General features: G+C 40.7%; 1 protein-coding gene across 9 annotated transcripts in view; it reads left to right on the plus strand.

Moving 5' to 3' along the window:
• The window catches only part of LOC139259841 (cytoplasmic dynein 1 intermediate chain 2-like), a 141,279-nt gene that overhangs the window by 43,740 nt on the left and 83,981 nt on the right, over positions 1–13,558 (plus strand). For 4 of the 9 annotated variants that reach the window (XM_070875708.1, XM_070875709.1, XM_070875712.1 and 1 more), the window contains exons 2-4: positions 1,520–1,643; positions 4,891–5,002; positions 12,392–12,530. In XM_070875708.1, the coding sequence (XP_070731809.1) occupies positions 1,530–1,643; positions 4,891–5,002; positions 12,392–12,530 (365 nt within the window). In that variant the 5' untranslated portion in view covers positions 1,520–1,529. Of the gene's footprint in view, positions 1–1,519; positions 1,644–3,685; positions 3,769–4,890; positions 5,003–12,391; positions 12,531–13,558 lie in introns of those variants that run through there. The other 5 variants (XM_070875710.1, XM_070875711.1, XM_070875715.1 and 2 more) reach the window with 2 other exon arrangements.

Below are 13,558 nucleotides of genomic sequence, written 5' to 3' on the forward strand. Positions count from 1 at the left end.
TTTTTTGCTGGGCGTATTTTTTTCTTTTTTGGGGGAGAAGTTTTCGCCGGCGGTAATCTTGGGAATCTTAGCGGTCTTTTGCGCAGCAATCGGGCGCTGGCGGGTTGTTTGGAAATTCTAGCCCATAGAAAATTAAAAGAAATCTGATATACTATGTCAAGTTAAGTGGGCACAGTGGGACAACAGGGTACTGATTCAACTGATAAGGCAAATTTAAAACTGTTGTCAAGAATTCTACTTGCAGAGAATGATGGACATATGAAATGAACTTCCAGGTGCTGTAGTGGAGACAAAAACCTCAATCATTTAAGAAACAGTTAGATGCTGTGGTGGTGACTATAGATTTTTCCAGGTGGATAAGCTAAGGTGGATAGAATGTCTTTTATCAGTATTTTATGAACTTGTGAACCTGAAAAGAGGGAGTCGCTATTTAACAGTAAGTTTTATTAAAGTAATGTATGCACTTGCGTGTTATAGCCTTCAACTAATAGAAAAGTAAAATGTATGCAAGAACACCATTATATAAATAGTACAAAACCCAAGATTTCATAAACTACTGTATATTTTTAAGAGACTTGATAATTTTACATTTCAGCTGTTCAGAACTTTTATATGAGGTGTGATGCTGAAAGGTTTGGAAATGTTATCATAATTTTATTTTCACCTGATGGAAACTGGCCTAAGAATTGACATATCTATGTACTGCTGAGAATAAAATTCTTAACAAATACAATAGAGTTAAATGATTGGTGTGGAAGTTGCTGATAAGTAAAACCTTTTAAAAATATATATTGTGGATACCCATTCCTGTAGTTGCAGCTGTTATTAGAGTATGTAACAAGGCCAGAAGGCTGAAGTTTATTATTTCAAGACCCTTGTAACATTACATTTAATGCCTTGCAATAGTGTTGTGTTGGAAAAGATGTTTAAACACTAATTTGGAACACATTTACAAGTCACAAATTATCTGGTAGCAGTAACTATCATAACTGTTTCTCAAATTAATGCTATAACTCACTGTACAAAAATAGTTTTAAAATTTTCTCACTTGGTGTATATTGCCAAATCCACTTGTGAATAATGCAGCTGATAAATGAATATTTCTGTTAATCCATAACCATTTTCAAGACTACTGTACAGACCCTTCCTCCTGATTTATAACTTTAGCAGTACATTTCTGTATGTGCTTTCTTTTAGCTTCCTTGTTTTATGTAAAACCCGTCATCTGCTGTACTTTGTAAACTGCAGAAAGATTTCCTAAAAATAAAGGTAATATCATATGAAACAATTTACAGTTGCAAGATTTTCCACTGTAATATGCATTCAACGGTTCTTCCTAATATCTCACTAAATTCCCCAAAATGTAACAATTATACAGACTAGCTGTTGATTCTACGGTTTACCATGATTTAAATAATGCAGCAAGTTCATGCCATTTTTTGGAATGTGGAAGACAAAAAAGGGTTTATTTATTAAACTATTATGCTGAATTCTTTTCTGCTTGTTTATTTATAAACAGGGCTACAATCATGTCAGACAAAGATAAAAGTGAGCTTAAAGCAGAATTAGAGCGTAAAAAGCAGCGCTTGGCTCAAATCAGGGAGGAAAAGAAAAGGAAAGAAGAGGAGAGAAAGAAAAAGGAAGTAAGTCATACAGTAACCTGTATATGTGCATCTTCCATGGATATGTTCTCTGTACATGTGCAACATGAATTGTTTCACTTTTATGATATTATATTGCTTTATCTGTGGGTTAACAAAAATTCTGTGCTACAACCAAATTAAATGTTACTTTGTGGGAGGCTTTTAAGTAGAGAATGCACAGCCGGTACCTGCTTTAAAAGTATTATCTAGTGAATTCCAAACAGATTTTTGTTTCAGAAATGGGTGTAAACAGAAGTGGATCAAATTCTGTATTTGAAAAGATTTAGTATTGGGAAATTGAAGATAGACTTCAGATGATGAAATTTGTAATGATGCTATGATGCAGTGGGATTGTCCAATTAATGTTTGCTTTTTAACACTAGAATGGGGGACAAACAACTGATTGCTGATTCAACATTCGGTATGCTGTAAGATACCACATAAGGCAAAAAAGTAGTTCCTTTGGAAGTCATTGACATACTGTGATTGATACCAGCTAGCTTATATAATAATTATGAATTGAAAGTGCACTGAGAATATATTCTTTCCACAAAGATTGGTTTCTTGAGGGGGAAAATATTAACCCAATATTAATGTAGTCAGCTTGGTTCTAAACTTCCCATACCTTTATTGTTGAAGATGAGGATGTTTATGGAGTGTCCTCTTACTGTTAGTTGCCTGGTTGTCCACCATGGTTCTTTACTGGATATGGTTGGAGCTACATAGCTTTGCTGTGATCCACTGATTATGGGACTGTTTTAGTGCTGTTTAACATGCAAGTAGGCCTGTGTAGTAGCTTCACGAGGTCCGTACCTCATTCTAAGGTATTCCTGATTCTGCTCCTGGCACGTGGTAGGTTGGTGAGGATGAGGGCAAGTAGGTTATCTCCTTATGTTGATTCTCTCACTACCTGATGCTATGTCCTTTAGCTCAACCATCTCACTCAGTGGTGGTACTACAGGTACCAAGCTACTCTTGTTGGTGCACATTGAAATCACTCACTGACCTGTAATTTCCTTTTTCTTTTGTTGAACAGGGTTAAACCACATCTGTAGTCATTTGAAGTACTTCATCTGTTTACATTGATGTATAGTGCACGTAAAGTCTACATTGCAAATAAAATTGATTATATTTGCCCATGACGACTTGGTTATTTTGAAGATTGTCACTTTTGTCCACACCGATCTTTCATCCAAAATGTTTGATGCATTTGTATGCAACAACATAGAATATATACCAAATTAAGATACCAGATAATGCAGTGCATGTGTTGCACCTTTGTGCAAGTTTTTATAGCCTGCAAACCCTGGAGCGTACAAGTTAAGCACCTGCATAACTGGTATTTTACTGATCAGCTGCTGGCATAGCAGTTTATAAGGTAAATAAACAATATAACAGCCTTGAAAGTGTAAGCTTGACTTCTGAATCCAATACACTTTCTATTGGCTGATCATAAAGCAACATACTAACAGAAAGAAAGACTTGGATATATAAAGTGATTTTCATGACCACCGGATGTCTCAAAGCGCTTCACAGCCAATGAAGTACTTTTGGAGTGTAGTCACTAATGTAATGTAGGACAGTCATAAAGAATATATAGAGTATTTTAGCTTTCACACTGATGTAAATGGCTTTGAGGATGATACAAAATTAAATATCTCCAAAATAATATAGTTGAGGGAGGATTACAATGAGTAATTCAGTTGAAGGGTTCTGATGAGTTAAGTTGTGGTTTCAAACTTTCCGTGCTGAAACTTATGTTCCTGCATGCAATTCTCTACCAGCCATCTCGTACTTTTCAAATATTACAATTGATCTCTTACATAAGAACATAAGAAATAGGAGCAGGAATAGATCATTTGTCCCCTTGAGCCTGCTCCGCCAAAGTCTTCTGGGCAAAGTAGGGAAAATCAGGTGAGTTCCTACTTTCTAAAGATTATTTGATGATCCCTGCTAGAAAGTGCTATGTAAAGAATTGATTGGGGTTGGCTGTAATGCTACTCACAGGTAAATAACTTGTCAATTCTTACCATCTAGGCTTACACATGAAGAATGAACACCTTGGTAAGATACCAGAGGGCTGATGGCACCTGTAGAACTGTACACCAGCAACTTCTGTGGGAAAGTAAGCTGTGAGGAGGCTGCAAAGGGATATAGACAGGTTAAGTGAGTGGGCAAGAAGATGGCAGATGAAATGTAATGTGGAGAAGTGTGAAGCTATCCACTTTGATAGGAAAAGTAGAAAAGCAGAATCTTTTTTAAGTGCTGAGAGACTGGGAAATGTTGGTATTCAGAGGGACCTGGGTGTCCTCGTATACGAATCACAGCAAGTTAACATGCAAGTACAGCAAGCAATTAGGAAAGCAAATGGTATGTTGGCTTTATAACGTTGTATTTTTTTTTGCATTTTTAGGATAGGCTACTCAGATGAAGCTTTTAAAACTCTGAATTTGTTATACAAAGTAGTTAATTTACTTCAAGATATACCAATGTACAGTGCTTGGGCTTAAAGGGGTTGAAATATTAAACCTGTGTGCGGGTAGGAGTATGCGGCAGCTGGTAGATCTGGAAGGGGGTACACAAGTAAAGTTCGGAAACCTCTGCCTTAGAGGGAGTGCAACAAAGGTTCACTCGACTAATTCCTGGCATGAGGGGATTGTCCTATGAGGAGAGATTGAGTAGACTAGGCCTATATTCCCTAGAGTTTAGAAGAATGAGAGATGATCTCAATGAAAATTTCTTGAGGGCTTGAAAGGGTAGATGTTGGGAGGGTGGTTCTCCTGGCTGGAGAGTCTAGAACTAGGGGTCACAGTCTCCGAATAAAGGGTTGGCCATTTAGGACTGAGATTAGAAGAAATTTCTTCACTCAAACGGTTGTGAATCTTTGGAATTCTGTACCCCAGAGAGCTGTGAATGCTCAGTCGCTGAGTATATTCAAGACACAGATAGATAGATTTTTGGATAGTAAGGGATATTGGGATAGTGTGGGAAAGTGGAGTTGAGGTAGAAGATCAGCCATGATCATATTGAATGGCAAAGCTGGCTCGAATGGCCAATTCATGCTCCTATTTCTTACGTTCTTGTGTTCTTCAGGAGGGATCAGAAGAAAATTGGTTGTAAAAAAAAAAGTCACTGATAACATGGCTTAAAACAAGTAATGCACCAAATTTATTTTAAAATTATAATATATAATAGTAATTTGTGGTTATAGTTTTCAAAAGTATTGTATTAATTATTTCTATTTTAGGCTGATCAGAAAAAAGAATTGGTACAGAATGAAGAATCTGATATTGAGAAGAAACGAAGGGAAGCTGAAGCCTTGCTACAGAGCATGGGCATTACATCCGAGCCTTCTGTTGGTATGTATGTGGATTTAATTTATAAGGTATGTTTCTTTTTGTGTGTCCAGGGACTTTCTCTTGTCTTTCTCTTGTGATATTCCACTAAGTCAATGCAGTTTTGTTTTGTTTCATGGAGGTCAATTCAAAATGAGACTTGAATTTGAGACAAATGGAGATAAAGTTTAAAAATTGCTGCTTATTAATTACCTACAATGCGAGTAGCATAATTCGTTACATTTCACTAATTATATACCTTCCATGTACTTTATTCCTTGAGCAGCTGAGTGTTAAACATGAGAGACTATCTTTTAAATCACTGCAGTGTGTACCCAAGATATATTTGATTTATGTTAGTTTTTACCTGATGTCAGATTTGTTTGACACAGCTGTCTAAACATGCCAAATGTTAATCAGAGGGAAGGTTTAACGGATTCTAATTATTTTTGGCGTACTGAGATATTGAGAACTGAAGTTTATTTTTTTTTACCATTTTTATTTTATCCATTTCTTAACATTTGCTAATTTATTAGACTGTTGTTAACATTTCAGAATGCTATTCTTATCCGAGAGTAATACTGGACTATCAGTAGATGGCAGTAGAGCATCATTCTGTTACTCTTACCTCTGTGACACAATATAATTATGAATAAAAATGCATTTGAATTAAGTAAATAAGTTCTACTGGAAAATTTGATAAAATAAATAATGTTAACAAAATCTTGTCACATGTAATTTAACTTTCTCAAATAGTGATTCATTGCGAGTTAAACCACAAATAGAGCACTTGCTCTAGCTGGAGACATTAATTGAGCCTGACAGTGTTACAGCTTCCATTCTCTACTCGTTGCATAGAACAATATATAGCAGATCTCCTGTGGTGTTGCTCACAGTGAGTTGGAGAATATGCTGTTCTATAACAATAGGATTATCAACAGTGTGACAGCAAAGTGTTACATTGACTGGAAATACAGGCTATATGGAAGACTTATAATATATTAACAAGTGGATCTCCTGTGATGCTCCACGCTAAGTCAGAGGATGTGGTTTCTCTTTTAAATTTTATTTTCATGTTGCTGTTTCTTTGTCTGTTTCTCTTCTGCTTTAAGACGCTCCCTAAAATCTACCTCTTTGTCCAAGCTTTTGGTCACCTGTCCTAAACCACCTCATGTGGCTCAGTGCCAAATTTTGTTTGATAATGCTCCTGTGAAACGCCGTGGGACATTTCACTACATTGAAGGCACTCTATAAATGCAAGTTGTTCTTTGTCTGTCTTCTCTTCTATTTAAATGTGGGTACCTCTTTTGACTTGTCTTTCCTCTTTCATTCCTTTTGGGCATGAGGTGGTAGCTTGGGTAGTGTAGTGGGAACGAGAAGGGAACCAGCTGCAAGCTGCATTTTTTGGTGGAGAAAATATAGGCTGCAGCCAACAGTGGCTTCCTTCTTGATCTTGTTTTCTCCCTTGCTGTAATTCCGTCCTCTACCCATTCATCTTCCCACTACCCTCTTATCTTCGTAACACCCCATGCTCCCATACCTCTTTCTCTTTAGACTACTTGCTGAACCCCCATGTGTATCATCCCCATCTTCACCTCGCTTCCCTGTGCTTCCACTTCCACATAACCCTCCATGTATACCTTACTGACTCTCATTTGCTCTCCTTGTTGAAGGAGTTGAGTCCTGCTCATTGTTGCCCCCAACTTCAGGACTCCATCTCTTGCACTCCTCCACTTTAATGCCTTGCACAGCTTTCAACTTACTTGTTCTTTCCATTCAATCCCTCCCCTCACCCCCATGTGCTCCCTTACCCCTCACTTCTGATTTCCCTCTCCACCGCCATATCTGATTATCCTCTCCTCCCATTAGTCAAAGGCCAGCTCACCAATGCTCTCCTTTGCTTTCATCCTGCATGCTTTGCTCTCCACATTTACGCAGTTCCCTCCTCCTCCCCTGTATGTTCTGTTGATCTTCACCCCGTATCTCCTCTTTTTCCCCAATCTCCCGTCTCATCCCCGTATCACCTTCAGCTTACTTTACTTTGGCTATCCCTAGTGACGACCTCCCCATATCTCCTATCTCCGCATGTGTAATGCTATGCCTCCTATCGCAGGCCCCCATTACCACTATCCTCCTCAATCCTTACTATTCCCCCACAATAGCAAAAGCAAAGCTAGTTACCCCGGGCTAAGCTGGTAACCCATAAATTGTTTTTAAAGTGTTCATTGTGCTACAAATGGAATATAGCTCTTTAAATGCTTGAAAAACAAATTGCCTGCTCCATGCTTAGTCCTGGGAACTGTGGGAAAAAACACAACAACCAGGATTGAGGCTGGTTGAGGGAGTCGAAGGGGGTGGAACGAAGTTGGGTAAGGGAGCAAAGGAGGCAAGCAAGAATGGTGCAGGGCGAATACACGCTGGACAGGGGAGCAAAGGTGGACGATGAGCAGGACCAAGGAGGAAACAGGGTGAGCACAGTGACAGAGACTGGGTTGGTGAGGCTGGAACGACAACAACTTGCAATTATATGGCACCTTTAATGTTAAAAAATATCCTATGTAAAGCGCTTCACAGAAGCATAATTAGGCAAAAATTGACACCGTGCCAAAGAAAGAGACTTTAGTACACGTGACAGGTTTTAAGGAGCATCTTAAAGGAGGAGAGGTGGAGAGGTGTTGAAGTTTAGGGAGGGAATTCCATTGCATAGAGCCTATATGGCTGAAGGCACGGCCACCAATGGTGGTGCGAAGGGAGTGGTAGATGAATACAAGGCCAGAGTTTAGGAATGCAGAGTTCTTGGAGGGTTGTAGGGCTGGCGGAAGTTACCAAAATAGGGATGGGTGAGGTGATGGAGAGATTTGAATGTGAAAATTAGAATTTTAAATTCAAGGTGGACTGGGAGCCAATATAGGCCAGTGAATACAGGGGTGCTTGATGAGCTGGACATGATGCGGGTTAGGATATGGGCAGCAGGGTTTTGGATGATCTCCAGTTTACGGAAGTTGGAAGATGGGAAACCGGCCAGGAGGGCATTAGAGTAGTTGAGTTTGGAATTAACAAAAGCATGGATGAGGGTTTGAACAGCAGTCTTTGTGATGGAGAGACTATGGGGTCGGAAGCTCAGCTCTGGGTCATTTATGACTACATGATTGCAAACAGTCTAAGACAGCGGCCAGGGGGGGATTGTTGTTTGTGGCTGGGGCTGAAGATAATGTCTTCGGTCTTCCCAAAGTTTAATTGGAGGAAATTAGGGTTTATCCAGGAATGGATGTCGGACAAGCAGTTTGATAACTCATAAGTAGCAGAGGGATTGAGAGAAGTGGTGGTGAAGTAGAGCTGGGTGTCTTCATTTTACATATGAAGCCAGACTTTAAGTCTACGGATGATGTCGCCAAATAGCAGCATGTAGATAAGAATTAGAAGGATAGATCCTTGAGTACAACTCGATAAGTAAGAATGGAACCAAGCTAGGGCAGTTCCACTCAGCTGGACACCAGAGAAGCATTGGAGGATGATGGTGTGGTCAACTGCATCAAAGGACACAGTGGTCGAGAAGAATGAGGAGGGATAGTGCACCATGTTCACAGTCACAGAGGATGTAATTTGCAACTTTGATTAGGGTCATTAGTGCTGTGGCAGAGACAAAAACCTGATTGCAGAGGTTCAAACATGGAGTTGTGGAAAAGGTGGGTATGGATTTGGAAGACGACAATACATTCAAGGACTTTAGAGAAGAAAGGGAGCTCGGAGATGGGATGGTGGTTGGCAAGGATCGAGGATCAAGAACGCAGGTGTTTTGAGGAGCGGTATGATGACGGCAGATTTGAAAGGGGGGGGGTCAGTACCCGAGGAGAGGGAACTTTTTGCAATAGCAGCTAGCATGAGGTCAGGAAGGGAAATTGGGTGGTCAGCAGTTTGGTGGGAATTGGGTCGTGAGAGCACAAAGTGGGTCTCGTGGATAAGATGAGCTCGGAGAGGGCAAGAGGAGAGATGGGAGAGAAACTAGAGACAGATGTGAGTTCAGAGTTAGGGCAGTGGGGAGCCTTGATAGAAGCTTGGCTTGGAGAAAGGAGGAATGTGGCAGAGGTAGCTGAACTGATGGTCTCACTAAGTTAATGAGCTCGTTGTTGGAAAGGACAGGAAGAGTGGCTCAAGAAGATGGGTTGGTCGTGGAGAAAACAAGCCCGGGGTTATCTTTGCATTCCAGGATGATCTTGGAATAGTGAGCAGTTTTGGTAGAAAAGAGCAGGGCCTGACGGTGCTTGATGTGGTTCAGCCAGATCTGGCGATGAATGGCTAAAGCAGTTGTGCACCATATACGTTTAAGTCTGCATCCCTTGGACTTAAGGGAATGGAGTTAGGGGCTGTACTGGGAGAACTACCAAGGTCGGAGAGAGTAAGGGTTTTACCGGTGACAAGGGCATTAAAGATGAGGATGTGATTGAGAAGATCAATAGCTGCAGAAATATTGTGGAACAGCTCCTCTCCAGAATTCTTGGACCCCAATAGTGCCCATCAAGTGCACTTAGATCTTTCCCAATGCTGCCAGACCCTAGGGCCTCTTCCCAGTGCTCCCTGATCCCAGGACTCTTCTTCCAGTGATCCCAGATCCCAGGAATGCTCAGTGTTCTGGAGATCCTAGTACTCCTTATAATGTTCCCAGATCCTGGGATTTGACTCCACAGTGCTGCGAGATCACAGGACTCTTATCCCTTATCCCAGGCTCTGACCAAGTGTTCCCAGAGCACCTATCTGCTGTGTTTCTGGACCACAACTCTCCCTCCCAGTGCTCCGAGAACTCTGTTCAAAGTACCCTATCCCAGTAGTGCCAGACCCCAGTTTAGTAAGACTGCTTAGCATGACAGCCCTGTTTTTGGGGAAAGAATCCTGTTTATGTTCCCAGACACTGGGACTTACCTTTTCAGTGTTCAGACTTAGCCTGAGCAAAGCCTTGGAACTTTATCTAGTATTGCAGATATATCTGAGCTCAATTGAAATTAATGATTTTGATCGCCAAATGGCCAACTTAGTAAAGAAAAACAATTTAGTTTTTATTTGGAGTAAGACAGGTCTGGCTGAATCTTGCTTAGATATACAGGTATTTAAAATGAGCATTGAAGGTTCATATCCATTCACAAAGGGGCAGAGCGGTAAACATACTCCCAGGCCTTTGCTACCAATGCTTTTAATCAGAAGTTACAATATGTAATGAATTGATCTTAATTTATTTTGCTTATCTTTTTATTTTGTTAAATTATGCTGGGTAAATTTTAAAAAGTAAAGCAAAATGTAGATGAAATTAATTAAAACATTTATTTTTTCCCATAGATTTTCATACAAGATATTCATAGTCCAACTGTGCCATAAATGTAGTCTGTTAAGTGCTCAGTATGTTATTTTCTGGCCTGGAAATAACACTGTTGATATCAGACAACTTCAGGCCACTATAGTTCATCTGAGTTTATCTCACAATATTAGTGTGGCAATATATATCTATAGATAATTTGTGTATTTCCTGATGTAATTTCATGAATTATTTTTGCATGTGCCATCACAAACAATTTCTGTAATATGCAAATTGTTCTTAATGTTGATGTTCTAGTATACCACCTTTTACTTCCATTATTCATCAATTTGTAAACATAGCATTATTGCATTTGAAGTACCTGTTGTCTTTCAATTCCCCTAATTGTTGAAGGCATGTTAGCCTAATATTATAGACATTATCCCTTTTCTCTGACCTACGTATGACACATTTGAACTTAGAAAGGAAATTTTACGGATGCGTCTATTTGTACCAACTGAAATGCAGCCGTTTCTCTGATTGGCTCACTCGACCTATTGCTGATTGGTCTCCTTGGAGGATAAGCCACACCCTGAAGTTCCTCTGAAATTTGTAATTGGAACCGCCCAGCCCAAGTTCTGAGTGAATTTCCAATTTGTAATTCGATCCATTTTGACTTCAGAAGCCACAGAGGATAGATCTCCCCAAAAGCTACCAAGTTCCAGCTGAAGTCCCTTACCCCAGCGCAAGTGCTGCCTCCACCAGCTGAAGTCCCTTACACCAGCACAACTGCTTCCCTCCCCCAGCTGAAATCCATTACCCCAATGTAAGTGCATCCCTCCACCAGCGGAAGACACACCCCAGCACATGTGCTGTCTCCCATAGCTGAAGTCCATTACTTCAACATAAGCGCATCACTCCGCCAGCTGAAGACCCTTACCGCAGCAATACCTCCACCAACTGAAGATCCTTACCCAAGCGCTAGTACTTATACCCAACTCCCTCCCTCCCCACCCCCCCCGGCCAGAGATGGGGCATTGTGTGCGGATTGTTAACATGTTTATTGGGTATGAAGTGAATAGTGACTTCTGGATTTCATCCACCTCAACGATGTCCCTTGTAACACACAGACCGAGCTTGCACGCACCAGGGGGTAGGAAGAATTTGATCCATCTTCTTCGAGTTCCTTCTCTCCCCGCCAATTTCCCACCCCCACCCCATCCGGGGCCTCCCTCTCTTACTCTCTTCCCAGCCTTCTCTCCCCTCCCCCTCCCCCATTTTCTCATCCCCCACCCCCAGTTCTCTTCCCCCACCCCCAGTTCTCTTTCCCCCCCCGGCCCCCCGCGTTCTCCACCACCCTCCCCCCGCCCCTGAGTTCTTTTGCCCCAAGTTCTTTCCACCCCACGCCCCCCCGAGTTCTTTCTTCCTTGGGTCCCGCTCCGGAAGGCTTGTGGTCCACTCGGGGCTAGGCGCTATGGGAGTCTCGGTGGATGCGTTCTGCTGCTCGTGTCTCGGGGCTGCTGGTGGATGAATCGGAGGCAGCGTGGTGTTGGACGAATGCATAGAAAAGGATTAGTAGGAATTACGCTGGGGGGTGGAGTTGATGATATTTGTCCGAACTCTTGCTTCTGCGTATGCAGGGAGACAGTACAAATAGTTACTGCGAAACTTTACACCCTTCATAACAGGTGTGTGTAATATATGCACTGTATTTATTTTTCTGAATTGGCAAAGGGATTAGTTTTCTGGTCTGGATGTTATTTTTCTTTTTTATATGTTAAGCAGAACAAAATGTTTTAGGATTCGGTAAATATACTGTGTAATCGGCTTTGGTTCATGACGATCTGTATTCGTCAGCAAAAGGGGTAGTGCATGTATTGGGCCCATTGAACAACCAGCAGGATGCCAGTATTTCACATTCTAGGAAAGCCATGACTAAAGTACACAGATGATTCCAAATCTATTTCATCCACAGACTGTAAAGTGCATGGAAATTCAGCATGGAATTTAACTTTGCCTTTCCTTTCTCTCTTTTAAATTTCATTTCATTCATGTATTTTACTTTAATGCCATCACCTTTGTTTTATTCAATACCTCATGTTAAATTAATTTTGAAACATCATTACCAGTGCATCCACTACGGGTAGTAACAGCGGATACCTGTCTGTTTCACTATTTAGTCCCTCCTACGTCTCCTCCCTCAAAATCGGTGAGTACACCAAGTGAGGCTGGAAGCCAGGATTCTGCTGATTGCACTCTTGGGGCAAGGTATGACCTCTTATTATATTTATGTTTTACTCTTATTTTCTCCAGTGCCTGTACAGTGTGTAATTTCTGCTGTGCATGAATGTTATCATTCCACTGTCCCAAAAGTATCATGTATATGTTTGATGTGTAAATATTGCAGTTTGATGTGTAGGTACCCTTTCTCTGAAATTTGTATATTTCCACTCTCTTTCCTCCCTGTATGGTTTTCAGAGACGACATGTGTGATTTGCAGATGGTTGTAAAAGCCATTCTTCAGCTAGCTGCTGGATGGTACATGACAACTTTCCTTTCATTTGTGTTTTCTTTTCCTCGTCACCTATGGTGAGGTACCCTGCCTTTGCTTGACATCATCCTGCAATGATTACATAGGCGATACGACACAGAAACAGGCCATTCGGCCCAACCAGTCCATGTCGGTGGATGGGGCTGAGATTCGGGTTTTGGTGAAGTGAAAGCTAAAAATGTGTTTCAATCCATGTGGACAATTCTTCACTTATTTTGCATTTAAAAGGCACTTTAATTGCATATTGCCCATTAATGTTCAGTCTGTATCATTTTCTATCCCACACAAGCAAATGTATGCAAAGTGGAATGAACCTTTTTGTTACCAAAATAAAACGTTCCACATTCTTTCGTTTGCATGTTGCCTTTGACCTCCTTCCTTCCCCTGATAGTTTTTGAACGCTTTCTATGGTGTGCATTCCTTTTCACTTAATAATACTAACGCCTTGCTTGCTTACTTGTGGTTTACATGCAAATAAAATGTTATGATGTAGATATGTTATGCTTGTAAGTGGTCTCCTGTCTCTGCCCCCTAGAAAGTCCTGGGAGCTGTGCCATTTTACTAGTTAATTTTTCCTCAGTTAAAAAGGTTATGTTCTCTGTTCTTGCACCACTTGTTATTGAATTAGATTGATTTTTTCCACAGAAGTAGGTTAGATTAGATTGTGCTTGTAGTCTTTCATAGTTTGCAAGTGTATTCTGCTTCTAATCTGGCCAATTTATTTTTAATCCTGTGAATTAGATGG

This window comes from Pristiophorus japonicus, chromosome 3, assembly GCF_044704955.1.
Source record: "Pristiophorus japonicus isolate sPriJap1 chromosome 3, sPriJap1.hap1, whole genome shotgun sequence".
Lineage (NCBI taxonomy): Eukaryota > Metazoa > Chordata > Chondrichthyes > Pristiophoridae > Pristiophorus > Pristiophorus japonicus.